Raw genomic sequence first — 17,608 nt, forward strand, 5'->3', positions numbered from 1 at the left:
TAACGACGTAATATAGCACCTGAAACATCTTTCACCATGCGATCAAGTTCGTCGCACTCTAAACAAAAGAATCATTGACATAAGGCCCGCTCACAATAAAGCTCACTCTTGTTAAAAAAAAACAGACAGTCACAGTCCTGTCCTAACCCCCCCCCCCCCCACCCATTCAAAAGTATACTTATTCTCATTGGGGTCGATGGTGCAGAAGGGGAAGTTCTCCGCGTGGGCCTGCGACTTGGTGAGCACGTTGAAGAAGGTCGACTTGCCGACGTTCGGCAGTCCGACGATACCGATCCGGAGGTTTGTGCCCACGCGCCCGATCAGCGCCCGCTTCTCGGGCTCTGCGGCCTTCTTCGGCGGCATGGCGGCGGCGGACTAGTCTGTCACACAGAGGAGAGAGAGAGAATGGGTTAGTCAAAACTGCATTGTTACATTTTGTTGCTGTAAGTCGTTGATTTAGGCTATAGGCTGGGAGAGGAAACATGTTTGAGGTCAAACCCACATAAATGTAGGAACATCAAGGTAATTCATTAACCATTTATATACTTTATTTCAGAAGCCGGCATTAGGCTTGGTTAGGTAAGGTTTGATGTTACATAAGGAAACGTTTTTGATCAAGCTTTAATTTCAAATATGAAGCAATTGTAACATTTTTGGCACAAAAGGGCAGGTTCTTTAGTCAGAGGTTAGTCACCAAGTTTCCTCTTATGGAAATTGTTAATTGTTTTGACATCAATAACAATTAGAAGCGAGATTCAGGCAAAATGCTGTTCTTATCATGCAATGCCATTGAGCTCTTACCCTAAAATGAATTGTCAAAAGGACCATACCAGAAATGAAAAAAAAAACACTCATACCTATGACACGTCTCTAATTTGCTTCTTGTTGGTGATTAAAAAATATATCCTAATGGTCCACAGATACAAGTGGAGCTTATATTGTAACTGGCATAAAAGAGATCAGTTGTGGATCACCCAGGGGTGCCACCCCCCCCCCCCCTGCCCCCCACAGCACCTGAAAGTTAAAATTTGAGTTTTTTTTTCAAGAATGAAAATAAATCACCACAAATTTTATTGTGAAAAGCATCTTTTGAACTGCACAGGGGAGCATTAGGAATAAAAAGGCAGGAACCATTAAAAAATGGATAACTTTTTTAGTACACCCCCACAGGCCACAAACTTCGGGATTGGGATGACTGCCTTTCTGAATCCGACTACGTTGATGTAGGACTTAGGATTCCTTATTTCCGTAACATGTATGTAAGGTGTATTTACTCTGCCAATGTATACCATATATGTAGAAATTCCTAGCGAATATCTAGGTGAGCCAAATGACTAATGAAATCACAGAAGCAATAATATATCACATTGACATTTACATTGATGCAGGGAACATGAACAGGGCGGTGACAGATGCTGTTTCATTCCATATATAGGCATATTCAACGGATACTAGGCATACAACTTCGAAGAAAATCTACTGAAAAGTTAAGTATACCATAAAATGCTATTTCCACTAAAAAAACTGGAATAAAATAGGCAATAAATTCACAAAATACCGGACCTAAATGTGACAGCTCTTCAATCACTTCAATGGAACATGTGTGAAAGACGGATTGTCGCAGTGGCGTCAGATATGTCTCAAGTCGCGAAGCAAAACAACAGCGAAAAGGTTGAACGACTCCAGCATATTGCATGTTAAAAAAATCGTTAAAATGAACATCATATCCTGAAAAAGTGAAGCAAAATTTTCAAATTTATCATTATTGATATAGATATAATCACAGTTGATAACTGTGATCAACTGTGATGTCTAGGAATGTGATATGCACAACGCCAAATAATGTATTTTAGATGACGTCCCTAGTATCAAGAAAAGCAAGCGGCTCTGAACTCTGATAATTTTATCAGCATTTTTTGTCCATTAGTAATATCAAAGCAACATATATTTTCAAAGTACATCACATTACATGCTTACAACGAATGAAAATTCAAATTTTGCTTTTAAAGAAAAACAAAAAAGTCTGAAAAACCAACGTTATTTATGTCGTCATCAGTTTTGTCATATTTTGTGTTGCGATTTGTTCGGTTACATGTATTTGGCGCGAATTTTTGTTGTTATATAATTGCTGCAATTATCGGCCATCCGGGTTCGATTCCCGGGCAATGCACGTGGCATTGCCGCTACCTGACCGCTTGGCAGTGCTGCCAGATTTGGAGGATTTCCGCAAATCTGGAGGATTTTGAACTCTATTTGCGGACAAATTTCGCTTTTGGAGGATTTTTGATTCTGGAGGAAAATCTGGAGGATTTGTCGCCCGATGATTATATTCAATTTATGGAAAAATATAACACAATCAAGACTAAAAAGGCATTTTCCTGCCCAGCGTCACCCTACCCGTTAGGATATATCACGTCCTTTATCACCGTGAGACTGCAGAATGTCTCAGTCTGTAGCTATATCTACGAGGGTACCAAACTACTGGCGGATCTAAGAGGGACATTTGGAGCAAATGCCCCCGGTTCCCCTGCAGCGCCCGAAATCGACGAAAATTTTCGTTTCTTTTTGGAGGATAAAACGAAAACTAAACAACTTTTATAAGAAAAAGTATCTTTTAAACTGCACAGCAGTGCGAAAGGATTCGAAATCCGATGGTTTTTAGAATTTGGTGAAACTTTTTGGGGGGTATAGCCCCCCGCAGCGTCCAAGACCGCCTTGCTATATCTACCAATAGGATTTGGAGGAATCTGGAGGATTTTTGTAACTGATCTGGAGGATTACAGCATTCCCCATCTGGCAGCACTGCCGCTTGGAACAGCGTGAGAGTTCCGGTTAGCACCTTGGTCCACTGGATGTGGTGCTTAACCCAAACCAACCAACCAGCTGCAATTATCGTGTTTGGTTGGTTCAGTGGCTGATTTTCCGTTTTCATTTGAGATCATCTCATTTGCTGGAGTTTTTGTTGGTTGCGTCTTGTTTGCTAAGCTTCACGTGCATTGTCATTGTTAGGAGTACAAGAAAGAAGTGTAAGTATTCAAGGAAACTGTTAAGTTTTGTTGTGTTTGCGTGCTGGTGCATGTTTGTAATCTTTGTAAATACTAATTAGTGCCTTTGTGATAGGCACTAATGCTGGTCCCTTGTTTGCATCCTTTTGGCATAGATCAGTGTTGTGTTCCTACTTCCTCATGTCCTGGGTGTCTTCAACCATCCATTCTCAGCTTGAGCTGGTCCGCAGAGCTGGATGCTGCTGCAGCTAGTGTGGGTGTTGAAACTTTGGTGTGGTAGGATCAGCGATTTATTTTTTAAAAAGTTATGATTTGGCTCATTATGGTAATGGACAATTTTCCTCTGTATGTAACAAACCCCAATAAAAGCCAGGTAAGGTTTCTCATTTCACAGTAAGAAACGGGGTTTGGTTGCTGTTTTTTCTAAGCAGGCTGACTGCTTGCTGGCACGGTAATGCTTCGCATCGGTGAATTTCACACTGGTGATTTTAGAATCTTGGTAGTTGGTACCCTAATTCTTTCATGTCCATTGTACTTCAGCTGCACTTTCTACCTTGAGGAAAATCAGACCAGGCCCTAGATCCTGGCTATATGCTTGACTTAATGTCAATGGCCTTCGTCTTAAAGTGGCAGGAAATTCTGAGATGTATGTTGGTGGATTGGGATTGTTCTGTCTTTGGCTTTTGTTTTTCATCAATCTAGCAATTCAAGATCATTTGAGGTGCCAGGCATATTTCCATAACTTTGATCGTACGTAATGCACATTCAAATGTCTGATCACTGATCAATTTAATATGTTACAGGAACATGTTGTCACAAAGCTGCTTTAATGGTTTTAGGAGTAATAGTTTGTCGTTCTTTCCAGGTTTGGCCACAGGATGCCTCCAAGGAAGCCAAGAAGCGCTGTTAAGACTCAGGCTGGCATTGCCACTAAGGAGTCAAATGCTATGGAAAATGCTTCACCAAACGTCTGTGGAGAAACACCTGAGAGTTCCACGCTAAAGGAAACCACAGAAGCGACTACAGCTGTTCCAGCAGTGGAAGAGGATCCAGAGGACCCTCTGCCGTCTTGTTCTGCATCGGACAAAGGTGAGACATCGCCCGAGTCATCGCAAGGTGGGGATCCTTCCACGTCATCGCAAGATGGGGATCCTTCCACGTCATCGCAAGGTGGGGATCCTTCCACGGAGGACGCGGACGACGGCGCTGTGGACAAGCGTAGTGACGACTCGTCCACTGCTGGCGAAGGCTCCTCGCGAAGTTCTCCCCAGACTGGTCTGTGTGAGCCAGCCGAACCCACGGACGCCACGCTCGGGCCCGACATCGACCCCGACTGGGTGGCTGAGGAGGAGCGCATCGCTGCCGAGAACGAGCGTGAGACAGCACGAACCATGCGTGAGGTGGAACTCCGCAATCAGCATGAGGAGCGTGAAGCGCGCTTCAAACGTCTCCTACGGCTGTTAAACACAAGCCAGTTCTATGTGAAGTACCTGGTGGATAAGATCGACAACCAGCATGAGAAGCTAAAGGAAACACTTGAGAAGCAGAAAGCGAGGGGCAAGAAGCGTGCTCACACGGAAGAGACGGCCGAACCTGTGAGGAGGTCGGGCCGTCAGGCCAACAAGGAAAACGACACCGAACCTCCGCCGGCGAAGAAGGCAGCTACCGGCCGAAGGAAGCGCGCTTCGACGCGCAAGAGTGTCCTCTCTTCGCAGGATGATTCCCAGTCTCAGGGAGGCAGTCAGTCGTCGAGTCAGGAATCGAAGCCTCCCTCGCAGCCGGAGCCTGAGCCGGAGGGAGCGCGGGAGCCGACGGAGGAGTCGGCAGGCGATGGCACCCAGCCGCGCCTGCTGACCGGAGGTACGCTGAGAGACTACCAGCTGGAGGGCTACCACTGGCTCAAGGTGATGTTCGAGAACGGCGTCAACTGCATTCTCGGCGACGAGATGGGCCTGGGCAAGACGATCCAGTGCATCAGCCTGATCGCCTACCTGGTGGAGCAGTCTGTGGTGGGCCCGTTCCTGGTGGCCGCGCCGCTGTCCACGCTGCCCAACTGGCTCTCAGAGTTCGAGCGATTCTGTCCGGACATCCCAGTCGTGCTGTATCACGGATCAAACCGCGACGAGCTGATCCCGCAGATCGCCAAGTTCCACCGCGTTCCTGGCTGCTCCATCCCAGTGCACCCGGTCGTTCTTACCTCCTACGGACTGATAATGCGCGACGCACGTCAGCTGAGCCAATTCAAGTGGCGCTACCTGATCATCGACGAGGGACACCGCATCAAGAACTACGAGTGTCGGTTGGTGCAGGAGCTGAAGCGCTACTCGTCAGTGAACAGGCTGCTGCTGACGGGCACGCCGCTGCAGAACAACCTGGCCGAACTGTGGTCGCTGCTTAACTTCCTCCTCCCTGAGATCTTTGATGATCTTGCTGTGTTCGAGTCGTGGTTCGACGTGACCAGCATGACCACGGAGGAAGACGACGCCAAGATCGTGGCCCAGGAGCGCGAGAAGCAGGTGGTGTCTACCCTCCACAAGATCCTGACGCCATTCCTGCTTCGCCGCGTCAAACGCGACGTGGATCTTCAGATCCCGCCGAAGCGAGAGCTTCTCGTTTACTGTCCGCTCGTCGAGGACCAGGAGACTCTCTACAAGGCGGCGATGGACAGGACGATCGACAAACTGATGGGAAAGCGCCACGGCGATGATCCGGAGAAGCCCCCAGAACTGGACGCAAAGGGTCGTCCGCGGCGTGCTGGCAAGGAGAAGGTCAACTTCGAGTTTCTGTTCGCTGATTCTGGTGACGTTCTCCAGGACGAGGATCGCTGGATGGCCGGACTCAAAGGTCTGGAAGAAGCGCGTGCCGTGACTACTGCGTCGGCAAAGAAGGTGAAGAACATCAGCTTGCACCTGCCAATGCAGAGTCTGATGATGGTGCTTCGTCATGTGGTGAACCACCCGTTCCTGCTGGAGCATCCCATCGACCCGGAGACGAAGGAGTATCTCCTTGTGCCCGAGGTCGGCGAGAAGAGCGGCAAGATGATGGTGCTGGACGCGATGCTGAAGCGTCTGATCGCCGACGGCCACAAGGTGCTCATCTTCTCCCAGTTCCGGTTGATGCTCGACATTCTCGGCGACTTCCTGACGGTGAAGGGCCACAGCTTCCTGCGGCTGGACGGCTCAGATGCCGTCGAGGACCGCCGAGAAAACATCGCCGCCTTCAACACCGACCCCGATGTCAAGGTATTCATCGTCTCCACTCGCGCCGGCGGTCTGGGCATCAACCTGACTGGCGCCGACACGGTCATCATCTACGACTCGGACTGGAACCCGCAGTGCGACCTGCAGGCGCAGGATCGGGCGCACCGGATCGGCCAGACCAAACCGGTGGTCGTGTACCGCCTGGTCGCCGGTGGCACCATCGACGAACGCATCGTCGAGCGCGCCGCCGCCAAGCGCAAGCTCGAGAAGATGGTGATGCACTCTGGCAAGTTCAAGTCGGGTCGCCGGGACCAGGTAAGTACCAGCCTGGCGCCCGTGTCGCCCGAGGAGCTGCTACAACTGCTGCGCGAGAGGCAGCACCACCGTGTGGTGCGCGCCGGAGGTCACGTGTTCACCGACAAAGAGATGGATCAGCTGCTAGACCGGAGCGACCTGCTGGACGCCTGGAACGGGCAGAAGACTCAGATGAAGCCCAAGAAGGCGGCCGGCGTGTTCAAGGAACTCGAGGAGGTGGATGCGCCGACTCTGGTCTGATTCTGAGGGGATGGTTGGTTAGACGGATGGCGAACATTCAGGAAGTGTAGCATCACGGACATGCCTTTTCAGTTGCGCTGTAGTGGCCAATTTAGGGCCTTCCAGAAAGGAGCCACTCATGGCTGCCATTGTTGATGCGTAGTTTGTGCCATGGTGCCATCCCTGCTATGCTGATTGGCTGTGCGAGAATTTCGTCTTTGCCGGAATGAGTGGTCGTTAGCCTTTCTTACTTAGTAGTCAGTGTTCTGATGCGGTCTGGATGGGGTAGCTATTAGTCAAGAATAAACGAGCTAATCTTATCCCAACTGTAGTCCAAATGTTGCCGTGAGTCGAGTATGGAAAGCTCTGCCACGCTTCAATCATGACACTTCGTTTTGTTTAGTTTTCGTGATGTTCAGTGTACAAACGTGGATCAGACATGTATCCCATACAGTCCCATTTTTCATTCCAGTTCCGCATTTCTGTCGTCTGATGATTCATCGCCACTGTTTCGTCTTGCATTCCACACTGTCGAAGCATTTGGTATTAGAGCTCTGTGTACTTTTGGTAGTACCTGATTTTATTGTGTAAGTTAAGAATAAACCTGTTCTTGGAAGCTAGCGAGACTTTTAAGGATGTTGGATGGGTTTCTCTCGAGATGAATGGAAGAGTTTTTCTATTAACCCTCGCCCCGTTGGGGGGGGGCCATTTTGGCCCCCCCCTGTGGTTTTTCCTGAATAGCAAGAAAACGGTGGCGCGCAGCGCCGCCAAATTTTCAGTACCTTCCCGGGCATCAATTTGACACCTTCACACCAAATTTCAAGTCTTAGGTCACCTTAGGTCAGGAGTTATTGAGGTCAAACTGAGGTCATGTTAGAGCAAAAATGAGCAAAAAACATGCAATCTTGAAACGCTCACCAAATCTACAGTTATCAAGCAATTTCAAAGTTCTTTATATGGTCTAGTAGACAAAAAGCGGCGCTACAAAACTGCTATCTCGGATTTTCAAAATTTTTGGTTTTTGACCAAAAAAAATTCAAAAAAATTGATTTTTTTAAGAAAAACTTTGAAAAAATCAAAAAAAAATCCGAATTTCGAAAAAAACGGAATATATGTGATATTCCCAGCGCTCTTCTATACATACCAAATTTCAGATCGATATCTCGTTTTTTGGCCAAGTTATAGCGAAAAAACTGTTCAAAAATGATGACGTCAAATTTTTGAACTCAATTTTTAGCAATTCTAGACCACGTACGGCAAAACAAAGACCACCATTGAACTCCCCGTGACGAGCTGCATCGATTCGATACCCGTTTTATGCAAAAATATTAACTTTGAAATTTGACCTAATTTGACCTGACCTTGACCTGACCTTGACCTGACCTTGACCAAAACGTGATCTAAGCTGGCCCCAAAGGCTGCCTGACCCATATAATCGCATTTGTCATGTAAAATGGACCATAAAACATGTATCACACGACACTTGGGGCATTCCACGTCAAATCAAACACCGAAATCCGTCATCCCCTTCGATTTTTCTGAAAATTTGTAGGCAGACTGGGCATAGTTCAAAACTGAGTTACGTATAATATTTTCGAAATTTGATTAAGTATCGCTGAGATATAGGTCATCGAATATAGCCAAAAATGCCACACATCAATTTTTTAAATGTCTATAACTCTGGTTCCTTTTCTGGTATCAAAATGATATTAATAGGGTCTTGTAGGCAATTGATACGGCTTTGATTTTTAATTATAAAATTAAATTGAAGTGACCTTGAAATGCATTTGACTTTGAATTAAAACAGAAAAATTTAAATAGCAAAAAACACGTCACCTTCGATTCGGGTAATTTTTACATATTATGTCCGTCACAATGTTCCTAACCATCTGTGAAAAAATTGGAGTGGGCCATTCATAACTCTCGCGGCAAACGCCGTTTTCATGCATCAACATCACGCAACTGCGCGTGACCTTGAAAGACAGAGTCAAGACATGCTTGCATGTGTACACTTTCTGAAATGAATGATTGCTGATTAGTGATATCCCAAACTCTGCGAGAATGGAAATACATAGTCATCGTAGTCAAGCATTCAAGTTCCATAGTAAAAGTGTCTCAGGCAAACGGTATTTTGCGGTGAATTTTGAGCCGTGTGGAAATGCATCATGAAGCCAAAAATTCAACGAAAACATTATCACACAACGATATCTTCACGTCTTTTTATCTTCACTATACGAAAGAATATACATTTTTGAGTATGTATGGGGAATTTCTAGTTAATCCAATAATATATATGGCAGTTAGAGACCTGATAAGAGTCATGTCGCCGGCTGAGGCGGGATCGGCCGACGCGGGAAACGCAGCAATCACAATTTTGTGTTTCCACGTTCATATTTCAATCGTTTACCAACCGATAATCAAAATTCTTACACCATAAGATTGCCTGTACATTTCTTAGTCTTCTCACAAAATTTGACGCGAATCGAAGGTAATCAGCGGTAAGGAGCGCCATGTAAAGACGGAACCGTTCCGTTCCGTCCCGGCACAGTCTACAATTCAGGCGGCGGCTAGCGGTCGGCGCCGGCTGCCGAGTCGCCGCGTCGCCGCGGCGACAGGATGTTCACTTTACACCGCTATTACTAGACCAGTTGTGAACCGATTTTCTTCTTGCTTGCACGATGAGATGTGCAATTCAATTTTGGACAGGTAGCTTTAATTAATTTCGCATTAATACTATGAGATATTGGCGAAAAACAGGAGGGGTGGGGCGAAATTCACTCTTCCCCCTCCACTGCGCGTGCTAACATACGTTTGCATATGTGCCATTTTCTTCAAAACTTATGAATGGCCCACTCTAATTTTTTCACAGGTTGTTAAGAATATGGTAGGCAATAAAATATATGAAAATTAGCCAAATCGAAGGTGACGTGTTTTTTGCTATTTCAATTTTTGTGCTTAAGAACAGAATTAAGCAAACTTCAAGGTCAAATATTTAAGTAGGTGCAATTCTAACAAATGCTTAACCCTAGAACGCCTAGGGGGGGGGTTGTATCAACCCCCCCCCCTGAGGTTTTTCGGAAATAGTGCAAAAACGGCGGCGCGCAGCGCCGCCAAATTTTGGGTACCTTATGGGGCAACCTTTGCGCATCTTTTGCCGAAAAAAAATTGATCGGGTCATGTCAGGTCACGGAGTTATGACGTCATAAGAGGTACAGCCTCCGGCCGGATTTTCACAAACTGAGTGCCAACGCCCGAGGTTTCCTGCCGGTGGTACGGACATCGGTTGATGGATCGTGATGAAACTTCCCATGCATGTTGGGGCAAGTATTGGCTATCATATGGTATAAGAAATTTGACCGGGTCAGGTCAGGTCACGGAGCTATGACGTCACAAGAGGAACAGCGTCCGGTACTATTTTTGAAAAGCGCCCGAACCACTATTTTGCTAATTCTTGTCACCTCAATGGGAATATGCAGCAATATTAGCTTCTACAGGGAGCAAATGGACCTCCCAAATCCAAAAATACAATCAGATTTCAAAAATTTAAATTTTGATTTTTCGAATTTCTGCCGCCGACTGTGACCTTGCCGACTTCCGGCGCTCCCAACGCGCCATTTTTAGAGCTAGGGAAACGAAATACATACCAAACGATAGAGAATTGATCAAGGAACACGATAGTGAAGGTTTCAAGTCGATATCTCCCACCGTTTTGCCGCAATCGCCGCCGAAAGTTGAAAAAAGTCTATTTTTCCGAAAATTTGACCTTTGACCGGTCAAAAGTAGGTCAAATGTTGACCTAGGACCAAAAAATATACCACCAATCGCGAGATCTCGGCGAGAGCAATCCGTTGGTCTTTTCCGCTAAGCTCTACGACCTTCCGTTTCGAAACGCCAGGGGGGGGGTCGTAACAACCCCCCCCCTGGTCGTTCGTGTTATGAGAAATGGCCTGGTCGTGCGAGGGTTAAGAAATTACCTAGACAGTAAGGTTTATTTCATTCAAATCAAACAAGTACAACCAAAGTTATGGTCGTTCAAAAATATAAGGATGCAACATTTTGTAAAAATTCGATGCCCTATATTTAGAAGACCTGTGGTCAGAATGTGCAAAAAACATCAATGTAATGTTCGGGGCGACACAGGAACTCGCTCACAAATTTATAATGAAATCGCTGATGGTAAGGTGTAAAACAGCCGATTTTTGTTCGATTTGACGTGGAATGCCCCACTTTCATATTGTGACCCCCCCGTGACCTGACCTCTGTGACCTGACCTGGTATCAGTGACCTCAAATAGCAAAATATGTGTTTGAAGAACATTTCCCCATCGATGATTTTCAATGAAATGCATTTTACTCGATTTTACAACGCATTTCTTGAAGTGCCTGTAAACGGTGAAAATTGGACCTTTGACCTGACCTGTGACGTCATCGGTTTGACCTAGGTCAATAAAATTGGGTCACAAGGTAGTTCCCCGTTGGGGCTATCCATCGTCGTTTACCGCTTGTCGCTATGTTGCGTGGTTCTCGAGATCTTAGGGGGGGGGGCCAAAATGGCCCCCCCCCAACCGGGCGCGTTGCTCGGCAGAGCCCAACGGGGCGCGGCGCGGCTAATATCAAAGGTGCAAAATAAAACGTTACGCTAAGCTAAGCTTGAGCATCCACATCCGTTTTATTTAACTGACGATGTCAGAATTTGCCAAGTGGTACAAAACGTGTCGTGTTGGGTTGTTCGTGCGTTTAATGAATCCCTCAACTTTGATGGATGTCCGTGAATGATAGCGTGCCAAACGGCGTTAGCCGGTACGGCGGGAGACTGCAGGGACCTCGGGGACGCAGTGAGCTCTGCTTTTTGTCGAATTTATACTCTGGGGTCAGAAATTTGTTTTTAAATGGGACATTCGGTCATTGGCAATTCATTTACTTACTAGTGCGTTACTCAACCGGTTTCTAGAAAAGAAATCCAGATTTTAAGAAAGAAGTTATGAATCGGATGAATGAAATGAATTATGAATTTGCTTCGAAGCCGAGCTAAATAATAGCTGGGGCTTTCGTTGTGTCATCCTACCGCGAATGGTTTTATCTCCGCGATTTATCGATGCCACTACCCTACCAGTCGCCACAACTGCCCCCAGTTTAGTTCCACCGGAATGCCCGAGGTGCCACTGCCGCCCCACCCCACTGACAGACGCTCACCGGCCGGCCCCACCCTCATGTCCGCCCGCCTGGAAACAGTTCGAGTCACTGATCACGCCACTCGGTTCCCGGGAACACTCCGTGTGCACGGCTCGGCCACGCTCTCGGCACGACCGCCGCGAGTCAAACCGCTCCGAAACACACCCATTGTGCCGCCGCAATGCCAACACTTACGATGCGTCTTCGCCATATAGGCCGTTTTGCGGTCTGCAATGGACGGATGTGCGTTCGAGTGTTTTCGCAGAACCACCCGACGGCAAGATGGCGTGCCGGCCACGCGTAAATCTTATTTATGGCACCCATTATCGCCAAACATTACGTTGCCGACACGGAAACGACGGTCGTAGTTCGGCGAATCGATCAGAGATGGCGCTGGGTGTCCCGCGCGGCGACAGCGGCCGGCGTATGCGGTGGTGCTTGCCTTCTGGTGTCCGTTGAAGTCTCCGAGATGGGCGAGATGCTCGGCGCGCTTAGGATGATCATTGATCGTGGCCTCTAAGCAACTTCTTTGAGGTGTCAATGCGTTTGGCGACACGACGTACCTATAAAGACTAGACAGTTTGGAAGCGCATTCACGTTCATACCTATCTACCTTGAGCGTCTTGAATGTGGCCACCCCCATGCACGAGCCGAGTTTTACGAGCGCAAAACGCGTCGCTTACACCCCCATCAGCGGTCTGGCTCTCATAACGCTAACAAGTTATGGACGCGAAAGTTCGCCATTTCAATAATAACGCCACTTTTGTATGACTCACTTTATGACTCAGGAGATTCATAAAACGGAAATCCGACAGAAATTCTTCGGTAATAACAGTGCGGCATTTCCGACCTGGGCCACATCTCGCGACTGCCCTTACGTCTTCACAACCGTATTATTATCGATGTTTTAGGGCGTCGCTAAATCCCGAGCACGCTATAAAGTAGCAATCATGACATCACCATAAAACACTGCGCCGCGTTGGCCGCACAGGGTCGGAGCGTGACCGGCGCTGCCCCGCGGCCGCTGCAAGTGTTCAAATCGAGAGCGAAACGGCTGCTAGTCGGGCGAATGTTGATGTCCCGGGCTGTGCTGTTAACTTATAGGGCGGAGTTTTGGAAAGAATCGTGGGTACCTACACTTATGAAGTGATTTGTTAATAAAAACTTAGTGTCATAGGCGGCGGAACGGGGAGGGCACCGGGGCACGGTGCCCCCCTTTGATTTTGGCATTTTAACGTTAGCCCTATGGGCATTGCACGGAAAGAATGGGACCAAAAGTCGGCAGTTCCCCCCCCCCCCCCTCAATTGAAGGTGTTCCGCCGCTACTGGTCAATGTTATTGAAGGCGTTTGTTTCTCAAGCAGTCTTGCGATCATCTGGAGGAGGAAATTAAACCATATTTTTAAGCGTAGGAGCTTTTAGTTTTATTCCTTCCTATGAATAGGTATACATACGGAATACCTAAGGGATCGGCTTAATTGCAACTCGGTGGCCAGGTGATGTCTATTCTGTTTGACCCACCACAAATACCTACCCACTATGATAGGACCTTATCAAACCGCAGGGCAATCAGTCAATCACCACGCAGAGTCAATCACCACGATCCAGCCGACTGTCCCTCTCCTCTCACCTTCTCCGTCCCTCTGTCCTCGCGCTGACCTCATTCGGTGCCCGCGGTCGGCCTGTCGTGCCCTCCCTCCCCGGGGGCGGACCGTGCCGCCCAGGGCGGGCGGGGGCGGCTCCGTGGGCGGCGGGGCGGCGCCGCCGATCGGTCGCCGCCACGGCGCTCACAATGCGCCTCATCTAGCGATATTGATGGAAGGCGTGGAGCGCTGGTCGGGCGTTGGTAGTCAGCTTCCGAGGCGGCGTGTTGGAAACGATGGGCGATGAAGACGGCGGGTGAGGGATAGGTGGAAGCTTGACAGGATTACTTTGAATGGATCCACGTTGGACTTTATATGTCACGTTATTTTTCTACTTACTGACGTCTGACGACATAGGTATATGCCTATAATTTGACTGCCGGATGGACTGGTCGCACGGTTCAGTTAGGTGGATTAGTAGACATCAGACTATTCAAATGCACTGATTTTTATGCAAGCTAAATATCACACAACTGGCAAGTTTCCTATTCCTAAGCCCTCTTTGACGTCCACAAAAACCTCACGCAGGAATTCGCCGTATGTCGGGCCGCCAAATTCCTCTCTATCACCCCTGTCTCGGAGTGTTCCCGGCGCACAGTGGGCCAGGCGCATCAAAAAAGCGGAATTAAGTCGAAAATCAACTTCGGTGAAATTCCTGTAATTATGGGATAGAGTATTGTAAAAATGTCCAAAGTTTCCGAATAAGCAAGTTTCCTTTCCCCAATGTCAAGGCAGATAATGCTATAACGTCGCAAAGTAGGACTTACCGACTGGAGATGGAAATGACTGCTGTGTACCATATTCCGTTTCCCCGATTCAAAAGCTCTCAGCGTAAAATCATTAAAGCTATTCCGTACAAAAAAGCTTTAAAAAACAGCCGGTATTTCTGCGCATGTTTCTCGTACTCAAGTTCCCGGGAACTATTTCATGCTTACTAGTAGCGGTGGGGTTTACAGTGCCTGTTCAAAACCGTGCAACGACGCAATGAATTTATATAAGGATATAAAGAAAACGTCACCGAACAACACGAAGATATTTGCTGCCTGACTTTCCTCAAGGTGTATAGCTTGCTGCCCAATGCAAATATTTTGCGCATTTTTGCGCGAAATGGACAAATAAGGGTTTAACCCTCGCCGGCATAGGCCGTTTTGCATCCCTCGACGGCACAGGGGGATGCGACCCTCCTCGCGTTTGGCCCCTAATTGAGCTAGAGCCTCGCGGAAAAAACCATCGTGTAGGTCGTCACGAGACAAAGCCAACGGTACCCGGTTTTAAGGTCATAGGTCAAATGGTGACCTCTGAGGTCAGGTCAATGGCCGAAAGTCGGGACCTGTTAGAACGTCGTATAGTGTGGCTGCTTAGGGGTTTTTCGGGATGCTGATCACGAATATCAAGTTAGTTTTGATCACAGATGATGTCTTCATGCATTTAGGCCAGGTCGGGTCAGCTCAGGTCAGGTCAACCAGTATGGGTCCTGCCGGGTATTCGTAGTAGGTGTCAACCCGCCTCTGACAGCTTCGTAACATGTTACGAAGGCACCAAAACTACTTCGTAAATGTTCAAATGGTTCCTAAATTCGAATTCAGCTCAAAAAACTAGCCCAGAAACATGTAAAACTCGAAAAAGTGAACCGAGGTCATCGAAGGTCAATGACCTGACCTCTGACCTTCAGGTGACCTTTACACCCACCCTAATGCATGGGACCAACATCATATCACATGTTTGAACGCTTGAAACCACGAAAAGACTGCAAACGCGCGGCCAATGCGGCATAGTGCCCACCTGTCCCAGGCATATGTGCAGCGCAGAAATTAAATAATGACGTCATAGGTCAGTGACCTAGAGTAACCAATCAAATTTGAAAATGGATATCGGATTCGGCTTTAGCATGATATTTTACCCTGTAACGAATCATTTTTGGCACCGCAGCTGTGCTCAATGATTTAATTCCGCTTTTTTGAAGCGCCTGGCCCACTGTGCGGCGTCCGTCACATCAGTCCGATCCGCCGCCATGATACTGTCTCGGCGGCACTACCACCTACAAACGGAACACAATGGCAGACATAGCGTCCATTCTGCGCTCGTCTGGCATCCATTGCCCGGCGCTGCCCGTTTGAGTAGTGTTCTGTCAGGACGCTGGCCGATTGGCGCTGGTCGCTGGTTGTTCCATCTCTGGTAGGTGTTCTGTCGGGACGCTGGCCGCTGGTCGCTGGTTGCTGGCCTAAAGCCTCTTGCCTCCGCCCGTTGTAGTTGGTTGCCGGCCACTATTCTCGTGTCTGCAGTCGGAGCACTGTACCCGTTCACCTCTGGTCGCTGGCCGCTGGTTGTTAGTTGCTAGCCGCTGTTCGCTGACCGCTGCCCGTTCTCTGGCCGCCCGTTGCTGACCGCTGACCGTAGTTCTCGTGCTGTTCTCGTTTTCGGCCGTTGGCGTCACTCTCTGAAGCGTCGCTCCGGAATGCAGCTCGGACTCGGTCTGCCGCGGCCAGCAGGCCATTTGGACGTGTAATTGGCGTCATAACGCCGGACGAAATCACCTCGCTCAGTACAAGTGGACATGTCGGTCGGGCCTGGTCTGGCGGCCGCTTATGTATGTATGTAAATGGGAACGAGGCGGTCGTGCTGTAAAGATGGGCACATGACAGGCTCAGGTAATGTGTAATTATACCAGAGCCGAAGTAAAATTCATTTTACAGTTGTGTTTTGGACTTTGGTTCTAAATGTGGCAACAAATACACCAACTGTGTATTTGTTCCGGCGATGAGTTCTAACGATTAACAAATTTCTGCAGAGCACTTCACACTTAAATCTTCCCAGCCATTGTTTCCGAGTTCCCAAATTCCATCCACTTGAGGTTCATCATCACATGCCAATCCTTCTCCGTCCTGCTCATTCCCTCATTCCCTCTTTTCGGCTATTGGCCGTATCTTGTTCGATCTGAGCCCAGACTCGTCCCTCGTCATCTCACTGTCATGTGTCCGTCACCGGCGGCATACCCGACGCACGGTGTGTCACTTTGGTCACTGACCGCATCACCGCGTCACTCATGCGCGCGACAGGCGACTCATGAGACCAGCGGGACGCGTGCCGGCGATCGTGGGTGGCCGTTTGGCGGCCTCAGTGGGACGGAGAGTTCATCTGACGAGTGTGCTAGTCTGTTGACAGTTTCTTATACCTCGGAGGGTATTCTCCGAGCGCCCGCCATATGCCAGAAGATAAGCCTGGTGTGGGGAGTCTGCGAGACGGAGGACTGGGGTGAAAAGGTGATAATAACCAGACCTAACAGGTGACCGACGGGGAGCGACTGTCGTCTGTCCCCCGGTGGGCGGCCCTGGGGTAAATCGACCACCAGCGGCGAACAAAGCCCGGTCACAGCGCGGTCACACATCCTACCGCCCCTCTCCGCCCCTCTCCGCCCCTCTCCGCGCCCGTCGCAGACATGTATGTAATTATACCACACTGAGCCAAATGTCACCGGGGAGGTGTTTCGCGAGGGTGGTCCCCCAAAACTGCGCCAAAGTGCCGACTTTGAACGCCGTGTGTGATCCTTACAGGCACGGAGATGTGTGGTGATTGCTCGGGAGAAGAATTTGGGACTCAGGTAAACACTAGGGGTTGGTAGGGGTGGAGCATAGGTAGTTGGTTTTTCATGGAATGCAGCCGCGGTTTTGATGAAGCAATTGACACGGACTGCGAGCTTACAGACTACTGTTTAAAAGGATGATGGGCATGCGATATTAGCCGGCTTATTTCAAAGCACATTTGTGGGCATCCCGGATTCGAATTAACTGTGATTTATGATTCTCGCTAGCATTTAAACTCCAACTATTCATACAACTGTCATTACAGTTGTCTTTAGAAAGCTGCATTACAACATAATCATACTTTGATAAATAGCACATAATGCATTTCGGGAAAATACACTAAGTGATAGATGTGCATCATTCATGCTAAAGGAATGGTAACATTTCAATGTAACGTGAGCTCAATACGCTTCCATTGGAACGTTTTAAGATGCATTAGTTGCTGTCATTGTCATTGGCTATTACAGTCGCCATT

The 17,608-nt window shown here is 48.2% G+C and overlaps 2 protein-coding genes across 2 annotated transcripts in view; one reads left to right on the top strand and one right to left on the bottom strand.

The window, feature by feature from the left end:
• LOC122388011 (obg-like ATPase 1) overlaps positions 1-1,738 on the bottom strand; it is a 43,776-nt gene extending 42,038 nt beyond the window's left edge. Inside the window, exons 1-2 of the mRNA XM_043378748.1 lie at positions 1,564-1,738; positions 183-380 (exon numbers count right to left, since the gene is read on the bottom strand). Coding sequence (XP_043234683.1) covers positions 183-363 — 181 coding nt within the window. The 5' untranslated portion in view covers positions 364-380; positions 1,564-1,738. The remainder of the gene's footprint in view (positions 1-182; positions 381-1,563) is intronic.
• A 1,073-nt stretch (positions 1,739-2,811) lies between these two features.
• Positions 2,812-7,359, top strand: LOC122388015 (lymphocyte-specific helicase-like). The gene is made up of 2 exons (XM_043378751.1): positions 2,812-3,026; positions 3,871-7,359. Exon 2 carries the CDS (start codon positions 3,884-3,886, stop codon positions 6,758-6,760), a length of 2,877 nt encoding a protein of 958 aa, XP_043234686.1. The 5' UTR covers positions 2,812-3,026; positions 3,871-3,883; the 3' UTR covers positions 6,761-7,359.
• The last annotated feature ends 10,249 nt before the right edge of the window (positions 7,360-17,608 follow it).

Source organism: Amphibalanus amphitrite, unplaced genomic scaffold (genome assembly GCF_019059575.1).
Source record: "Amphibalanus amphitrite isolate SeventyFive unplaced genomic scaffold, NRLGWU_Aamphi_draft 000305F_arrow, whole genome shotgun sequence".
In the NCBI taxonomy this organism is placed as follows: Eukaryota; Metazoa; Arthropoda; class Thecostraca; order Balanomorpha; family Balanidae; genus Amphibalanus; species Amphibalanus amphitrite.

Bases quoted from the DNA above. Each gene is read 5' to 3' on its own strand.
- LOC122388015 (XM_043378751.1), top strand. From the start codon at position 3,884: ATGCCTCCAAGGAAGCCAAGAAGCGCTGTTAAGACTCAGGCTGGCATT.